Raw genomic sequence first — 20,148 nt, 5'->3', positions numbered from 1 at the left:
AAGTTTTCCTGCATCTTGAATCAAGCTCTCGCGCTTATTGAAGCTTGTTATAAATAAATTCGACTGTTCTTGGATAATTTCTTCTATTTGATTGTCAAAAAACACCTTACATTAAGCCCATTTTGTTCTGATTTGCAAGATTTTGCTACATAAATATATATCCGCTTTTCGTGAATAACGATGAGGGATAATTATGTGAAACTGTGATTTGATGTATGAATTTATTTAAATATTCGTAGTTAGTGATGTAGTCAGAATATTTAACCAATCCCTCGTAGGTGTTTTGTCTTGCAAATTATACGACTAACAAGCCTTCTGACATTTATACCATACAACTGATTAGTCCTCATTCAGCTTAGCCTAATGACATCCTCAGTCATCTTAGCCCTACTACTAACAAGTCCTCATTCAGCTTAGCCTAACAACTAACACATCTTCAGTCATCTTAGCCCTACGACTAAGTCCTCATCCAACGGCTAACACATCCTTAGTCATCTCAGCCCTGTGATTAACTAAGTCCACATTCATTTTAGCCTTATGACTAACAAATCCTGTATCATCTTATCTATACAACGAACAAGTTGCCGGTCAATTTGTCCTACAACTAAGAAGTCCTCAGTCATCTTAGCTCTATGACAAATCCTCGTCCTTTTAATTCTACGTAAAAGAAGTTGTCATTCAAATCTCCCGTACGACTAATAAGTCCTCAGTCATCTTAGCTAAAATCATTTCATCTCATTACTGAATCTATCAAAACTCAGTGATCCTACCGTTAAAGTCCTGTTAAGTTAAAGTACCGATAATCCTGATTATCCGGATTGTCCAATCTTCATTTACTCTAGCTCTGCAACTAGCATTTCATGTACCCAATTGGTATAAATATCAAGTTTCTAGTCATACAAAAGTTTCTACTAAGAAATTCACCGAATAAGAAATATCTAATCATCTTAGCATTACAAATAACAAAGTCCCCAATCATCCTAGCACTTCTACTAACTCCTCGATTAACAAAACAGTTTACAGGCATGTTCACTAACCGTGACCTATAATTTCCATTCACATGTGCTTCCGCGATCCAGTTTGGCGCCCTGATTTCGACAAAATATGTCACACCCCCTATTTGGCGTCGAGTCAGAAGGGTACTTTAGAATGGTCACTCAAGTAGAGCCTAGTGCAACAAACCAGAGTTTAACCCACAACCAAGAATTGCAGTACCTTTAAACGTCTGCGTTTTCCCCTATTTATCTTTAATAATTGGACATGGTGCTTGTCTCTAAAAAAAAAATAATAAAATTTACCCGCAATTGATCCTAGTAAGATGATCTAATTTGGGATTTCGGTGATCTATACGTACCCGGTATTTATATATAAAAAAAGCCTGCTGTATACCATTGAATATCTACTCCCCACTTTTTCTATAAACAATTGACATCTGTAAAAGCTTATTCTCAAACTACAGTAACTATACAAAATCTAGATATTCGTCTAATTAAAAAAGTAAATAGTTGTTTTCGTTAATAATAATAAATAAAGGTTTTCGTACCTTCTATCATCTTCATTTCCCCTCACGACTCCCCCTCACATATTTCTTCTTCAGCCGCCGCACCTGGTCTTAAAATACCCATGGCGGCGGGCGTGGAAGCAGCTGGGCCGCCCACGGGTAATTTTACTGTAGTGAGTAGTCAAGAAGAAATGCTTGGCACAGACTGTTCCAACAAGGCAATTTGTTTACATACGTCGAGAAGAGCGAGCGTGTTCATCCAGTTCCACTAATCACGAAGCAGTTTACAATATTATCCACTATTAACGCAGCCAGCTGCTTAATAATATTGTCAGCCAATAATGTTGCAGTTTACAATGTCTACCAATATCTACCAAGACGGTTACATTTTACAATATGGTCCACCAATCACGTGGCTGCTGACAATATCACCCAGCAATATTACGGCAGGTTATAATAAGAACGTCAAATTCTGCTGAAGTTTACAATTTCATTCTCCAATTACGCCATGGCTTGCAATATCATCTTCGAATTACGTTGTATCTTTCAAATACATTCTTCGTTTATATATTCTGTTATTTTTGACATCGTTCTCTAATCAAACTAAGCCTTAAAAATGATAGTCTGAGATCACGTAGACTTATAAGCATTTGGATATTTTATGTAAATATTATATACATTTTTAATATGAATATTTCGTTTTATATATTCATTTAATTTGTAATTTTTATTGTTAATCTCCATTAGCATACTTTGATATATATTACAGTAATACTTTAGAAGTGCTTTTGGGCATATGGAAGCCATCATATCTTTTTCAGACCGATTCTGAGAGGTGTTTAGCAAGAATGTGGTCGCAAGAGAGGTTTCTGAGCGAGTATCATTAGTAGTGTACGAGCATGGAGGCCGTGCTGGTGTCTGCCTCAGTACTCCCTCGCCACAGTACCGCGCAAGGAACATTGCCGACACTTGTGCATAATCACAGTCAACACTCGCATCACTGCTACTATCTATCGTAATAATTCGGCGCCAAATATCAATAAATCAAGCTTTTGTTGGTGGCGTTTTGGTGATGGGGGTTGTGGGCTTGACAAGGAGGAGGCTGGTTCTCCAACATCCACTTGGTGATCCCGTCGGCGTTATCCTCCAGGCTTCGGGGAACTTACCTAAAAAGATTGGGCTCGAGAGACGCGGGTGGCGTGTGCAGTCAATTCGCCCAAGGGACTGACTGTACCGGCTTAGAGGCATACTCTTACGCTCTCGCTTCGCCTCTATCCTCATTGGTTCATCCAGATCACGTGGCGGGGCCAGCATCCTGGGCTATGATTGGCGGAGAAGCGTCACGTGCCCCACCATCACTTGCCCAAATAGGAGGGGGCGAGGCGCTCCCCCGTGCCCGGCCTGGCCCAGCCTACTGTTACCTCCCCTGAGTGTTCTCGTTCCCTCTCTCTCCCTCTCCCTCTAGGTTCATCTTACATGTGTAAGATAAATTAAAGATTAAATATTATAACTAATAAGAATATAACTTGTGTGATTTAGGGTGTCTACTCAAGTATTTTACATAAAAGTTTTGCATAGCATCGGATGATCTAGTTCAGCAACACCTTAAAAGAGAATTTATGTACTTTTGTGCGCGCACTTGCAAAGGACGGAGGACGGAGGACGGGGGAGAGGGGGGAGTGGCTGGGACAGCTAGACTTAATGTCGCTTGAAAATTTGAGATAGAAGAGAGACGGCAAGATAGACAGAAAATACTCATATTCCGTATAAGGGTAGAACAATGGAGCATTCAGTATAAGACGGTAGAACAATGGGACATATTCAGTATAAGACGGTAGAACAATGGGACATATTCAGTATAAAGCAGGGTAGAACAATGGGACATATTTAGTATAAAGCAGGGTAGAACAATGGGACATATTCAGTATAAGACAGGGTAGAACAATGGAACATATTCAGTATAAGGCAGGGAAGAACAATGGGACATATTCAGTATAAGGCAGGGTAGAACAATGAGACATATTCAGTATAAGGCAGGGTAGAACAATGGGACATATTCAGTATAAGGCAGGGTAGAACAATGGGACATATTCAGTATAAGACAGGGTAGAACAATGGGACATTCAGTATAAGGCAGGGTAGAACAATGGGACATATTCAGTATAAGGCAGGGTAGAACAATGGAACATATTCAGTATAAAGCAGGGTAGAACAATGGGACATATTCATTATCAGGCTGGGTAGAGCAATGGGAGATATAGATGGAAATTTGAGGTGATGACTTAGGGAGATGTTAGAAAGGACTTTAGTGTAAGAACAGTGAACAAATGTAATAGACCAGAGTCACTGAAGGGAGAGACAAAAAAGTCAATAAGTTGTTGCAAAAGTAGACAGGATGGGAAACATGATGGTAGGTGGGGGGGACACTGCATTATATAACCAGCAGCTGGTAAGGCTGGTTATTCATTTACAATGGCAACTAACATATACATTTGGAGGACGGTTAGAGACCCGTTACAACATTGTGCTGCTGAAGGACGGTTAGAGACCCGTTACAACAAAGGGCGCAGGGGTTATTGACCACTCGAGATTAGATGATGGCTGAAGGACTTTTATAATGACAAGTAAATTAGGGAGCAATCGTTTGTTAGATTATAAGTCACTGCTGCCCTCTATACCTACCTGTCACCCTATATCCCCCCCCCTCCCTCCCACTCACCTACTTCCTCCCACACACTTTATCTGTATATAGCAAAACTGTCAGTCATTCACAAATAGCAGTCTTCACTCCCAACACCTACCCGACGCCCGACCTCTTGGTTCATCCCACCCTGCGCACCCACTCCTACACCCACATATTACACCCACTCCCACACCACGCCCGCCCTGCACACCCTGGACACTTGGCACGGAGCATGGCCGTAACTATAGTATATTTTGTGCTCTATACGGAAGTGGAGGAAAGCTCCAGCCATGCCCTTGGCCCCCCCCTCCCTCCCTCCTGGGTTCCACCACTGCTCGACCCCTCACTCTCAGGCTCCAGCCCTCAGACCCTTCCCCTCCCTTCTAGGCTCCAGTCCTCAGACCCTTCCCCCTCCCTCCTAGGCTCCAGCCCTCAGATCCTTCCCCTCCCTCAGCCTCCAGCCCTCAGACCCTTCCCCTCCCTCCCAGGCTCCAGCCCTCAGACCCTTCCCCCTCCCTCCTAGGCTCCAGCCCTCAGACCCTCCCCCTCCCTCAGGCTCCAGCCCTCAGACCCTTCCCCTCCCTCTCCCTCAGGCTCCAGAGAGTAACTGTCAAGAGTTTCCAACAAGAAACTCACCTCCCTTCGTAAAGCTTTCCTAACCAAGTTGAGTCATTTGTCTATTTTAAGGCACCGAAAGTAAACTAGTGGATACTCAACACGTCTGTGTAAACTCTTGATGTAAACCGGAAATCTCTACAACCCTGTATTATTGGTTAAAGATGGGGGAGGGGGGAGGGCTGACTGGCGTTTACTCGCCCAATTGAAGTCGAACATCTGGTACATCTAATTTTAAACACATAATAATAATAAAGGTAACCTCAGAAGGCCTCTTGTCCCGGGCGAGGCAGCTCCAGTGGATACTCAACCCGCACGCACACAACATTGTTCAGCTGATATCTGGTGGCTATTATTATTACTTAAGATCAAAACTCTCTACAGTTCTCAGCAGTAAACTTTATCTACCAATCCTGTGTCCGTTTTAAAAGCCCATCTAAATAGTTTTAGATGGGCCTAATTTGTTTAGCAGATTTACTAACATCGCTGCTTAATTCTTTTTCTAAATTGATATGTTACAGTAAACTCAGTTATTTCTTCTATTAAACTATATCATATCTTTACCACTCAAAGAAAACGGGGTTCTCTCTCAATACATTACATAGAATTGGTCAGAAATCGTTATACAGAACATCGGCGAGCACGATCTAGAGGACTAGAGAGAGAGTGAAGAAGCCCAGGTCGGCTGGTCAAGTGTTGTTGTGTGTGGAGAAGAGCGAGGTATTATAGAGACCGGTTACAGAGGGCATTCCCTGCATGTTTCACATTCATCGACTTCTTCAAGAGAAGCTGCAACCTTGTTCTCATATTCTTTGTACGAGGGGATAGTGTGGTGCTGGTATTACTATAGTTCTGTGGTAAACAAAATATAATTACACACACACACACACATATATATATATATATATATATATATATATATATATATATATATATATATATATATATATATATATATATATATATATATATATATATGTGTGTGTGTGTACATATATATATATGTGTCGTACCTAGTAGCCAGAACGCACTTCTATGCCTACTATGCAAGGCCCGATTTGCCTAATAAGCCAAGTTTTCATGAATTAATTGTTATTCGACTACCTAACCTACCTAACCTAACCTAACCTATCTTTTTCGGCTACCTAACCAAACCTAACCTATAAAGATAGGTTAGGTTAGGTTAGGTAGGGTTGGTTAGGTTTGGTCATATATCTACGTTAATTTTAACTCAAATAAAAAAAAATTGACCTCATACGTAATGAAATGGGTAGCTTTATCATTTCATAAGAAAAAAATTAGAGAAAATATATTAATTCATGAAAACTTGGCTTATTAGGCAAATCGGGCCTTGCATAGTAGGCCGAAAAGTGCGTTCTGGCTACTAGGTACGACATATGTACACACACATATATATATATATATATATATATATATATATATATATATATATATATATATATATATATATATATATATATATATATATATGTGTGTGTACATATATATATATATGTGTGTATACATATATATATATATATATATATATATATATATATATATATATATATATATATATATATATATATATAATATGTCTATCTGTCCAAGATTAGAGGACTGATGCTTGGGGCTAGCTTCGCTCAACTTTGCAGGGTGAACGGTGTGAGGTATGCGATGGCCATCGGCTGATAAGGGTCGGTCCAATTAAGAGGATGTTGGAATTAATAATGACCCCCACACATACATAATCAGTGAAAGGTGGTTGGCAGCGTCGCTTAATTTCGATACAGTATTATATTTTCTGCAAGAGAGAAGGAGGAGGAGGGAGGCTTGATGAGAGAGGAGGCTGGGGAAGAGGGAGAAGAGATGAGATAGGGTGGAGAGGCATGAGAGGGGAGGAGAGGATCTTGGGGGAGAGAGTTAGAGTAGGGGGAATATAGAATGAGAGAGGAGAAAAACCTGGGTGAAACAGGGGTACCCTTTCTAGTTTAATATATACAAAACTGGAGATAGGGAATACGTTTGACATGTGTCAGGTCTTAAGAATGAATGAATGGTCCAGCTAATTAATATCTTGCAGCTCTATTATTATGGGCTCTGAGCCCCATCAAGACCAAAGGGCCCCATATTAGAAGATGGAATACTCTTAGTCTGTCTGCTATCCTTTGGTCAGAAGAAGGGTATCACAAGCCTCCCTCTGCATTAAGTTAGAGAGCATGATAACATGTTAGTTGTAATGTTATTATAGTATAGTAATATGGTTGTATGGAAATGTTTGTGGTAATATTACAATGTGGCAATATAGAAGTGTGGTAGCGGGTACAAGGATCTGGTGGGAGCAACATGGTCGCACCAAAATAGAATGAGTGCTGGCAGTCGGCCCACTGAGAACATCACCACCACTACCGACACTACTTCCAACACTGGTGCTACCACCACTTCCAATATTCACTACTACCTCCACCACAACTGTCAGGAAACTTTTCTACTAACCTAATAGGCTCTGTGCATTACTAGAAAGCCATAAAATATTTTGTTAACTAATTAGTTGTAACATTTCATCTTGTAATTCAATGTTTTTTTGAGATATATACAAGAGTTGCTACATTCTTGTACAGCCACTAGTACGAGTAGCGTTTCGGGCAGGTTATATTTATTTATTCAATTTTTTAACAACTACAAATTTTATGACACGTAATTTATTGAAAACAATATCGTTCATTGCTTTGTAATATTGCTCATGTGTTTGGTTTATGCAATATTTCAATCCATCCTCTTGTTTAGTTAGTATTTTTTGTAACTATGTGAACCATAGTACAAACAATGACATACTAAGCGGTTAGTAGAATTTTGTACTATTCACTTTATAGTCCTAAAAAAATGAAGAACACTTTAATATTCCTAGGCCTAGTATAGCACACAAATGTAGTATATTAGGCCTAGGAAGGTTAGACTAGGTTAGTTTAAGTTTGTCTTTGCAACGTAAATAAAAAAAAATTTTTTGTTTTGTCCAAATTCAATAGTACTAGTACCAATTTCTACTTTATAATTGCGTTGTACGTCAGTATATGTACTATGGCCCTCATCGTTACTATAAGTACTGTACTACCAAAACAGTATGATGGACTGTAACATTTACATTGTTTTGCAATGTTGATTCTTTATTTTTCAGTATTGGTCCTTTCTTTTTCAGTATTGCTCATTTGTTTTGTTCATTTACTCATACATTTTATTTTGTAATGTGCTAGCAGCTTTACAAGATTATAAATACTATGCTATGTATTCTCACAAACCCAATGTACCTTCTTGTATATAAATAAATAAATAAATAAAAATAAAAAAACAGGCTTGTAAAACAGCTTAATGTGTTACAAGCACTCAGTGTCCCCTCCCCCCCAACTCCTCTCTGGTGATCTTGGCTTCCACATTAAAATCTCTGGTATTTATTTTAACACCAAGTCTCCAGCAGCATCGCCACATTTCATGAACATACTAAAAAAATTGCAACTCTGTTTAACCTGCAAATTTTTTTTTTTTTTTTAACTCTGATTCCTCCCATGGCTGATATGACTTGGTGAAGGCAAAGAAAGAGAAGGAAGGGAGAGGGGAAAATGGGGAGGAAGAAGGGAAGGTAATAGAGTTTTGTGTATCGTGTATCTACATTGTGATGTCGTCCTGTGTGATAATTAACCACTATAATAGGCTTTATGAAGTTCATATACAGTAGCAGTTGAGTTATGTGAGCCAGACACGGTACGCTGCTCTCAGCTGTCACCAGTAATGTTAGTGCTTTGCTGGCATCTGTGTTATTGGTGAATCATAGGTTATGTACACTGAGAGGGATACCCCACTTCTCGGTGTATATACACAGAGTTTACTTTAGTCTTGGACTATGTTCAAGACCAAAGTGTACTTGCTGATCAGTAGAGCGATGGTTTTGCTTCATGCAGGTCGGCCTTCAATCCCCGACTGTCCAAGTTGTTGGGCACCATTCCTTTTCCCCGTCCCATCACAAATCCTTATCCTGATGCCTTCCAAGTACTATATAGTTGTAATGGCTTGTTGCTTTCTCCTGACAGTTCCCTTCCCTTGCTGGTTAGTCAGTTAGATATAGAGGTGGCCTTAATCAGCCTCCAAAGGTTGATAGGCCTTGAGCCAAACACTAATTTAATTTCAAGTATTAAAGTCCAAAACTATAATTTTTAAGCCACTTGTGATAAGGGAAGGGACACATTTTTTTTCACACATTGCATGCATGTTAAACAAATAGACAGAACCAATCTATAGTGGTTAACTGAAACTGCTAGTAATATATGTCATCACATTATGATTTTGAACATGTCTAATATAAACCCCTTTTGACTGATCTCAATAAGTTTACAGAATGAGAACCTGCAGTGGCATTTGTGTAGCGCCTAACATGCGTCTTCGATGACACACATCATCCATCACCTTAACATACAAACCCTATTAATACCTCTCTACACCTCATAACTTCAGCACCTAGTATACCTGTGAACAAAATAATGCCCTGCATGGATGACGCCCATTTAATTCCTAGATTACAAATTAGCACACACGCTGGATGCTTGATTTGGTAATCAAAATGACCTACTATTTCATTGTACATTTAGAGATATTTAGAAAAAATTATCCATGATATTTTTATATGCTGCGGGAGATGCCCTGAGCAGCATTGATGAAGTGATCTCAAAACTATCGCCGACCTGAACGTATGGCATAAAATTAGACCTAAATGAATTTTGTAAAGCAGCTATTCTCAAGCTATCCCTCCAACCTGTCCTCATGCAGGAGATTAGGGACTGGAGGTAATGGATGTGATTACCTCCAGGGGAATAATGGATGTAAACAACACTAAACTATTAGTGCTGTTATCTACTCTCTATTCATGGTTAAGTTAAGGTTACTTTAACCTAAAGTTTGGTTTGGGTGGGCTTCATTCCACTTGGTTATGTTAATATGATGTATTCACACATACTGTATATGTTAAGAGATACCACATATGTACTGTTGGTGAGTTGGATTGAACCGGCTTTGGTCACCATATTATAGAATGGCCATAAAATTGACATGAATGCATGCAGAGAAGAATGACAAGAGTTAATCCCAGGAATTAGACACCTTCATTATGGATATGTATTAAAAATGCATAAATTACATCCTCTAGAAAATCGAAGTGTCGAATGATATGACTGAAGTACGTAAATGGATAAAAGAAGGATAAAAGGCTAGCTGGTGTTAAGAGGAATAGCCAAGCCTGGCCTAACCAAACCAAGAAAATAATTAACTTTTTTTATATATGGTATGCACAAGGTGTGATATCACTGTCATAACTCTTTCTGTCATGTATTTTAGATACAATTGAGGTGAACAGAGATGGATGATCAACTCATTATACACAACAGCAACCTGGTCAAGAGTGAGAGTTTGATAAATTAGTCCCATAAGAAAAAATCGAAATTTGGGTTAATTCTCTAATGCTTCTTGATGGTATTGTTCAAATGAATCTTAACTATTTTCAAGACACTACTGCTGAGTTTTATTTCCCACCACTGGGCTGTGGTGTGGTAGAAATATGCATGGACACAATGACCAGGAAAGGTGGGGAGGAGGCGGGCAGGGAGCCAATAGGGAAGGCCCTGCAAGGCTAGGGTGGGTGGGTGGGTGGGCACACACTCGGCAAATGGTTTTCTGTCTGTAAGCCTGCCTGTCTACCATTCATCCTGTCTGCCAGCCTGCCTGTCTACCAGTCATTCAGTCTGCCTATCTACCAATCATCCTGTCTGCCAGTCTGCCTGCTAGCCTGCTTGCTAGCCTGGCAGTCTCACCCTTACTTTTGTTCAGGTTTATGTTGCCTAAAGCTTGACATATCTATCAAACTGCCCCTTTATAAGACTTTTTTTTTATTACACCGCTCCCCACTCTCAAAGTATATACGCCACACCAAAAAGTATACTCAACTTGCAAAACTCACAACTTAAAATGTATACACATACAGTTTGCAATAGTCCAGAACTAAATTCAAAGCAGAAGGTATATCTTGCTGGGCGATCAGTAAGCTTTTGTAGAAGATATATTTTTCTCCAGATGATTATAGACCTAAAGAAGTATTTATATCTTATAATTGCAACACTATAATTAATAATAATAGTATAACTAGAAATTTATACAGCAGCATGGTAAAACATATGACATGCTGAAAAAATATTCCCCCATGCTAAAACATGGATCAAAATAGCACCTTAATATCCATGGTATATTTTGTAATTCATAGTGATTTGTATAAAAAAAAACTATATCTTTGTACAATACAGTATTTGGTTGTGGAGTGAGAACTTGCGTGCAGTAAAATTGACCAGCAGGAGAGGTGGCAGCAAGCCAACATGGAGGGCTCCGTTAGGCTTGTGTGGGTGTGTAAGTCTGCCCAGTATAACTTCGTCCCCGTCTCTCTGCCTGCCTGTTTTACTGTCTATTGACCTGCCGTCCCGCTTGTACTTTGGCCTGTCTTCCTGACTGCCAGCTTGCCTGCTTGACAGATGCCTCCTTACCTATACTTGACTCACAAAAACACAAAGTGCTGAAACTGCTGTTAAGAAACTGATAAAAATAGACTACAGTATTTGTAGACAACATATCGGCTGTAAGCTAGGATTGTATCAGATTTGAATAATCATCACAGACGAGGAGCACATTATCATCAAAAGAAGTCTACTCTCATCTTGGTACTTCACATATCTACCTCCTGCAGACATGCCTGGCAGACTGCTTTATAATACCTACCACTAAACCTTATGATATGATATAGATATTATGGTGTATCAACCAGAGAGGGTCATTAAATCACCACAATAATTTACCGATCAATCATGGAGCAAGTATACTTTAGACCAGAGCATTGTCCATGACTACAGTAAACTTAAGTGTATACGCTGACAAGCGGGGTACACCTCTGTGTGTATATCCTTAATGTTACTGACTCTGCCATTCTCTTCCCTATCAATTAGCCTGCCTCCTAACCTGGGGTCAGATTCGCGAAGCAGTTACGCAAGTACTTACTAACCTGTACATCTTTTCTCAATCTTTGCCGGCTTTGTTTATAATTATTAAACAATTACTGTAATGAGCTCCGAAGCACCAGGAAGTCCTTGTTATTGTTTATAACAACAGTTGATTGGGAAGTTTTCATGCTTGTAAACTGTTTTATAAATGTAACCAAAGCCGTCAAAGATTGAGGAAAGATGTACACGTTCGTAGGGACTTGTGTAACTGCTTCGTGAATCTGGCCCCTGATTACCTAGAGTCAGCCTGCCTGGCTCGACCTAACATGTACTCTCGCCAATTTATACAATAACATGGGTTCTGCATGGTGGATCTTTTGATACACAATCGTGGCTTTTGAATGTGTATCTCACAAAATCAATCAGAACCCATTATATGGGCCTCTCGGGATCAAACAGAATAATGAGTGCTGGATGATCTGTGAGACACACATTGTCAGTTTTGGTTGATTCTGTAAGGCAAAACACATGGGTCCTGGTTGAGCCTGTGAGCCACTCATCAGGGGCACAAAGAAATCACAATAACATGATGTATCAATGAGAAAATCAGTAGGAGCAAACAGGAGGAATCGAAACTATGCTCTGGGTACTCCCAAGAGGAACATATGCCCCATTTGCATCATAAGGGAAAATGGGGGGGGGGGACCTTTCACAAGCCGCCGGTTTCCTGTCCTCATCGAGGCCACTAGTATTAGTGGCCCTCAGGTAAATTCAGGTATATATCATTGGTTCTGGTTGATACCATGAAAAGAGACATCCTGAGTTCTAGTTGATCTTGTGAGGTACACATCATGGTTTCCGACTGATCCTGTTAGAGGCCCAAGTCATGTTGTTTAATCAGCAATGTGAATGAGTTGAGTGTATATGCATTTTGAAAGCAGTTATTATCAAAGAATGTGCCAAGCCAGGAAGACTATGTAGCACTAAATATTCAAAAGATGCTATATATTGCTCAGGATGCCAATACAAGAGCAAAAGGATATAATGCAAATGATATCAAAGGTATTCAATTCAGCAAGGATTATAATGCAAATGATATCAAAGATATTCAATTCAGCAAGGATTCCAACAAGAGAAACACAAACCCTTAGTACATTAGGAAAGCAAGATACTCGAACATCCCAGAAATCAGAGCAATCAACAAGGTGGTGCACTACTAACTGGGAGAATGCAATTTGGACAAAAGGGAGCAGGATGTTGTTGCATTAAGTTGCATCTGGTGGATGTGACCGATACGTAACGAAGCCAAAGCGAGTGAATGAAATGTCATTACCTACGTTATTGTGGTTGGCAATTTATATGACTAGAATGTGGATTTCCTATACACCTCCATACCCCAGGGAAGGCTTAAAGTCCCAGTTGGATACTACTATAGTTGTCTCTCTTGGGATCCTTTCTTAGTGAGTATACCCATAGTGTGGTTGGTAGAGCTACAGGCTTCCACTTTTGAGGTCCTGGGATCGAGGCTCCAATGGACCAGGTGAATGAAATATTATTACTCATATTATTGTGGTTGGCAATTTTTAAAATATACTTTGTTTGCTGGTGGATAGGAGACATATTTTTGGTCCACCATCAACCAAACATATTTTGTATTGACATGCACAAAATTGTTTCCCCCCACCCCCTAGAAAATTACATCAAAATTACTTTTAATACACAATGAAACACTAAAAAAAAAATTCAACAAAATATTACTATAACTAGGTGCATCTTCTGCACCAGTAAATATGATATATAAGTCAAACAATATAAATAGAACAAAATAATAGTGAATATAATATGTAGGATGACAAAATAGCCCATACATGTGTAGGATGAATGTAGGTCAAGAAAAATACTCAATGAAGATTCAGTCATCTGGAGTGAATGATGAGAGGATTGCAAGGAAGACAAACAAGAGTGAAGTACAGGGCTAGCTTCTTAAACAGCCTACTTCATGGATAAAGAAAGTGGCATATTACCTAGAAAATACAATCTCATATGTGTAGAACAAGATAGATCACAAGAAAATATTAGTCATATGATGGACTCTTACCCACATCTCTGGACTCTATAAGCACACACACTATCAACGTGACCATAATTGCGTAAAAAAATACCTTGACCTGAAGTACTATGTCACTTAAAGAGTTTAGAACGCACTATCTTGTACCAGAATATCACGTTCTTGTGATTTCACTGTGCAAGATGGATCATGATTACTGAAGGATACTTGATGGATGTCATGACTGCTGTTCCTTAAAGAGGATGTTCCTGAAAGAACACTATCGGAAACCCAGTAACAGACTAGACCAGTGACTATCCATTTGTGCTTCAGGCAGATGCTCTCAACTCGGTTCTTCTGATATCAAGGTACGAAGTCAAGAAAAATCCTCAGAGTTCTGCAACTGTTTACTTATATTGCTCTCTCATATATTTTTCTGACAGACACAGCTATATCTATTACAGAATTTATTACAACTGGTGTAATTTTGTGAATTGCTGCCATGACACTCTTCAAACTACAGTATTTCCAATCTTCATCCAAGCCAAACATAATTATGGTAAGTATTCCATGGCATCATTATTGAGCACTCGGGAGAACATGGATATGAAGACTAAAATTGTCAAAATTAGCTTACATAAATTACAATATTTCAAATTATAAACAAGATTATAGACATCGCAAGTGTGATCTATCACAATCACAAGATCATCTTTTTCTAAAAAATAAATCTTTGAATTTCTATTAGGAGCCAAGAATTGATACACGTCATACTTTTAAAACAAAGAAATACTGTATAGCAGTGTTCTTTGTCTCCTATTGGCCATGATCCAGTTCATGGTATCAACCTTTATCTTTTGAGCAAATGATGTTTCCCCAGTGACCAAAGAAAGCAATACAGCAATCTTCATTGACTGTAATGTGGTTTACTTTATATTCTTTGTGTCCTTGCCATAATCCAGTTCATGACAGTATCCAAAAGATTTTGAGCACATGATGTTCCTAATGACAAAAGAAAGCAATACAGTACAACAATCTTCACCGAGTGTATTATACTTTGTTTTACATTATTCTTCATGTTTCCTCCTTACCACGATCCAGTTCATGATAGTATCCTTTTTCTTCTGAGTAGGTGATATTTCCTGGTGGGACGATAAAGTAATCCTCAAGAGTTTCCTTGGCACAAGCTAGCAGCTCCTCGCTCAAGTTGTCAGAAAGAACCTCATCATCCGCCAGATGGAGAGACCTGAATGGTTTAAGGTTATGCTTAATAAAATTCAAACTATAAGAAATTAATTTTTTCTACAGATTTCATTAAATCAATGAACATTTTGCCTATTCAAAAGGTCTTAACCTCTGTAAAAAGAGACGATATCAGCTGAAGTTCAAAAGTTAACTTCACTCGGTCGAGTGATTAGAAATCAAAGGTGTTGTGTGTTCTTTCTCTCCAGAAAGAGAGCCATTTTATTTTCAAGTATTTTCTGTTAGCTTGCTACAAGGTCAATTTTTAATCTCTGCTCTAAAAAGTCAAGTTAAAATGTTTTAAAGTAATTCTGGTACTGAAGTTCAGTTGTTTAATCAATTTATGCAAGCAGTGAAATATGTTTACAATACCAAGAAATAAATTTTCTGACTACACAGTGAAACATCAATAGGCAACCTCATAGATGTACTTTGCAACATAAACTGGGAAGCTGAATTAAATAATATATAACAAATTCATCAACCTACATCATCTTTACCAAAATCTTAAGCCTCTTAAATACACACACACACACTTCTCACCAAATAAATAACTGTCAAAAGACTAAACAATCCATGGCTTACAAATGGCATACTTAAAGCAATTAACAAGAAACATGAAAATAAAAATAACATAGAATTAGTCTAGTTGTAAAATAATTAATTAAAACCCAGCATTTAATGTAATGAAATGCCTCAGTGACTCCCTGAAGCAATCTTGCTGAGATTGCTACATACTAAAGAGTCACATTAGTTGTTGAAGTTCTGTTTGGCCTACCTAGGGCAAGAGCCAGATTTTGGCCCTCCCCTCATAGAGGCACAGGGAACAGTTGACATTTTGCCACCCCACCAGAAAGTTAGTGCATGTTTAATTCAGACAACTATATTCATTCTGAATAATTGTCTGAATTGTCTCAATTGTCTGAATTCAGACAATTCAAACAGTGCTAGTTTACAGACAACTAGAGAGTTCATAGAAAACAAAGCCTTGAAAATGCCAATCAAGTTCACAAGGAATTCACTGAAACTAGTTCAAAACTCATTAGTACCAATTAGCACCAACAAGTCAACATACCTGTTCTCAAGCACAGTAATCATTGGCTCCACACCTTCTGTGTTCACCACACACAGCTGATCGGCCATGCTGTAATACAAATTATTTGTTTAATCATATATTTCTTACAACACAATAAAGTGAGCTTGAAAGGAAAAATACAGTAAAAAGATTAACACATACAATATGAGTCTTCCAAAAAGCCTACACTTTTATTCTAGTGATACAATAATAATAATAATAATAAAATAATTTAAGCAAGAGAACATACATGAGATACTTAAACAGTGGAGAATTTGAAGGTGAAAAAAATACAATACACACAGCCACCAATATGCAAAGCATTTCAGGTATAACAAAAATAATTAGGAGAATAATATACTGTATGAGCTCATTTATCCGGACCTGTTAAACTGTAACTTTGGGTTATCCGGCCAAAATCGAGACAGAATTTTTGTCTGCCAAGCTTCACCATATCAGGACAGAAATCTGGATAACTGAAATTTGACCAGATTACCAAGAATGGCATTGGGCCATACTGTATTAATCCCGTACAGAAGTAAAATAGAGCAAGTCAATGATAAAGAAGTTATATATTGTGGTATCCACTGTAAAAATTTACAACAAATTTATTTTGTATGTAATCATTATACATGTATTCCTTTTATAGACCCAAAATAGCTGTCAAGTAAAATGGTAAGAAAATATATTGTCAAACAGTGGCATTCCACTTTGCATGTAACAATTTGGTGAGAACGAACTATTGGCAACACAGACTTTTCTTTTTACATTTTTATAGTTTTCAAATTCAAAATTCAATGCTCTACAATCCACTATAATCCATGATTCTCGGCATGATCGTGATTAAGGAAATGGCACAACATGATTGACACTACGTCTGGGGCCTGACAGCTGAATGGCCAGTGCTTCGGATTCGTAGTCCTGAGGTTCTGGGTTCAATCCCTGGTGGAGGCAGAAACAGATGGGCAGTTTCTTTCACCCTGATGCCCCTGTTACCTAGCAGTAAATAGATACCTGGGAGTTAGACAGCTGCTATGGGCTGCTTCCTGGGGGGGGGGGTAACAAAAATGAGGTCTGGTCGAGGACCGAGCCATGGGGACGCTAAGCCCCGAAATCATCTCAAGATAATCTCAAGATAACGTTACTAGGATTACTCCACAGCAGTTAATTGTCTTAATGCAAGATCTATATACAGTATTATACTTCATACCTTATTGCAGCCTCTAGTCTGGCTAGACCTTCTTTGTTTGCGAAATCAACAAGTGATAATTTTTCCAGCAGCTGCACTAGCTGAAGATCCACTTGCGTCTTTGGTGGGAGAACTTGTTCATTGATGCTGTCATTAACAGGGTGTTGAGGAACCTTTGACGCCTTCTCTGGAAATGCAACATGAACAAACAATGCTTTGTTGGTTGTAAAATTAGGCAGAAACTTTTAAAAACAATATATATAAAATTAACAAAAATTTATATACTGTATCAATATTACACATAGCTGATATTATACTGCAGATGTGTTTTGCATATACTGTACTGTACTACAAAACTGACAGATTTGTGCATGTGTGTGATGCATATTAACCTTGCTTAGCAGTCACAAATGTTTGCCGTGTTGTCATACAAGAAACATTGATCCTTGTCAAGAGTTTTGTTAGATTGCATCGCCGAACAACTTGGCTCAAGAAGGTAGCCTCCATCTCTCTGATTTCAAAAACTTTCCTGAAAAGGTTATATAATTAAAATATCTGTATCTTCATTGTAACCACTTTGAAGTTGAAAATGTATTCAATATTTAAAACATGCAAATATCTGAGTTAGTCAGATCATTGGCATTTGCCCAATGTTAAAGAATTATTTGTATCTTTAAACAATCTCCTTCATACCCACAATCTCATTATTGCTACACACAAAAAAAATTGAAAATCATGGGTTCCCATAATTTGCGACAGGATGTCTGTTAAGTTCACCGAGGCCCTCCTACACTAACTACTGATAACCATTTCGAGGATACTGTATAACAACCCGAAACAGTGTCCAACTTGCGGGTAGCTATTTACTACAAGGTAAACGGAGGCATTACGTGAAAGGAAATGTGCCCAACCATCTCTATCCTGCTCAGGGCTCAAACCTATGATCCTAGTTTTGAAAACTAGTTTTGTCAAATTGTCTTATGTAAGATTTGACTACATCTCGATCGGCCGAGGACCTTAATACACCAGACACGAGCGGGGCTAATCTCGGTGAAACTTACAATACTGAACAAATTGGTAAACATTAAACTAAACCACTTCCCTAAAAGGACCACTTGTGTTGCAGACAAGGGACAATAAGTAGTTTTAAGCTCAACAAGTCACAAATGTAGGACAGAAAACAAAAGGTGCTTTTTTACCCATGTGGTAATAAACCCGGGTTGATGGTTCATCAACCCTACGTTGAACCATCAACTTAGGCCGGTTGACGAACCGTCAACCCTAAGTCGTAAAAGCTAAGACATTACTTCGGCTAGAAAAAATCTTCAGAAATAATGGGAAGGCTTTCATCAAGCCGCCGGCTTCCTGTCGCGGGCACTAAAGATAGTGTCCCACAGGAAAAATTCAGCTAAATTTTAATGATTCCCAGTGAGGTACCAGGACTCCTGGTGAAGTACCAAGGTTTCCAGCGAGGTACTAAGACTCCTGACGAAGTACCAAGGTTCCTGGCGAGGTACCAAGGTTCCCAGCGAGGTACCAACACTCCTGGCGAAGTACCAAGGTTCCCAGCAAGGTACCAAGACTCCTGACGAAGTAACAAGGTTCCCAGCGAGGTACCAAGACTCCTGACGAAGTAACAAGGTTCCCAGCGAGGTACCAAGACTCCTGACGAAGTACCAAGGTTCCCAACGAGGTACCAAAACTCCTGACGAAGTACCAAGGTTCCCAGCGATGTACCAAGACTCCTGACGAAGTACCAAGGTTCCCAGCGAGGTACCAAAACTCCTGACGAAGTACCAAGGTTCCCAGCGATGTACCAAGACTCCTGACGAAGTACCAAGGTTCCCAACGAGGTACCGAAGGTTCCCAGCGAGGTATCAAGACTCCCGGCGAGGTACCAACCCTCCTGACGAAGTACCAAGGTTCCCAGAGAGGTACCGAGACTCCCGGCAATCACAGGATACTAGTGACCGCACAAATATATTTTAACATTTCAGACAAAAAAAATTTGTACGTTTCGTATATATATATATAATTTGTCAATATTAAAACCACAATATAATGTTATTAACGGTTAAAATCTTCTACTTAACAGGTATATAGTTATTAAATGAAGTTGAGTTAGTAAGATCGCCAGAGTTAACACTACACATGTGAAGGCCCACAAACAGGATCGAACGCACGAAACAATAGACTGTGGCCGGTTATAATAATAATATTAATTTACCTGAATTTACCTACGAATTTACAAGAAGGTACAATGTTTTTGTGAGATTACATACCATTGGTAGTTTTACATTCATGTAAAACCACCAACACACAACGTTTCGAGGAAATATATATGTTTATGCCCGAAACGCTTTGCGTAATAGTGGCTTTAGGCATTGTATGTACTAGCTCTACCTATAAGTCAACCAATCTTTGTAAAAATTTATTGTATGTATGTACCTTACCTAAATAAAATATTATTATTATTATTATTATTATTATTATTATTATTATTATTATTATTATTATTATTATTTATCTCTCAGAATGTTTGGTAATATGTTTATTGTTTGTGATGTGTTGATATGTATGTATTAACACGATGTACTGAACGGGGTGAGAATAGCTTGAGCTACCTCATCCCTTTGTGTGTATTTTACCTCAATAAACTTATTTCAATTTCAATTTCAATTTCAATTCAACAACGTTTCGGGCAGTTTTTTGGATAAACGCCTATTACATTTACTGTGTGATAGTTATACTTGTATATAATAATATGTATTAAA

At 38.6% G+C, this 20,148-nt stretch overlaps 3 protein-coding genes across 7 annotated transcripts in view; 1 reads left to right on the top strand and 2 right to left on the bottom strand.

Moving 5' to 3' along the window:
- Positions 1-2,808, bottom strand: part of wupA (wings up A) — a 41,541-nt gene extending 38,733 nt beyond the window's left edge. The window contains exon 1 of one of the 5 annotated variants that reach the window (XM_069313350.1): positions 2,668-2,808. The gene's annotated coding sequence lies outside the window, so the exon portion shown is untranslated. The remainder of the gene's footprint in view (positions 1-2,667) is intronic. The other 4 variants (XM_069313349.1, XM_069313351.1, XM_045764343.2 and 1 more) reach the window with 4 other exon arrangements.
- The window catches only part of LOC123771697 (platelet-activating factor acetylhydrolase), a 101,300-nt gene that overhangs the window by 63,530 nt on the left and 17,622 nt on the right, over positions 1-20,148 (top strand). The window lies entirely within an intron of this gene.
- GatC (glutamyl-tRNA(Gln) amidotransferase subunit C, mitochondrial) lies at positions 14,261-19,243 on the bottom strand. Its single transcript, XM_069313345.1, has 5 exons — positions 19,112-19,243; positions 17,767-17,903; positions 17,396-17,561; positions 16,186-16,254; positions 14,261-15,114 (listed from the first exon to the last, which is right to left on the bottom strand). The coding sequence occupies exons 2-5, from the start codon at positions 17,879-17,881 to the stop codon at positions 14,943-14,945; spliced, it is 522 nt and encodes a 173-aa protein (XP_069169446.1). The 5' UTR covers positions 17,882-17,903; positions 19,112-19,243; the 3' UTR covers positions 14,261-14,942.

This window comes from Procambarus clarkii, chromosome 75, assembly GCF_040958095.1.
Source record: "Procambarus clarkii isolate CNS0578487 chromosome 75, FALCON_Pclarkii_2.0, whole genome shotgun sequence".
In the NCBI taxonomy this organism is placed as follows: Eukaryota; Metazoa; Arthropoda; class Malacostraca; order Decapoda; family Cambaridae; genus Procambarus; species Procambarus clarkii.
Note: the sequence above shows the minus strand (reverse complement) of the source record. Positions and strands in the feature narration are given on the sequence as shown.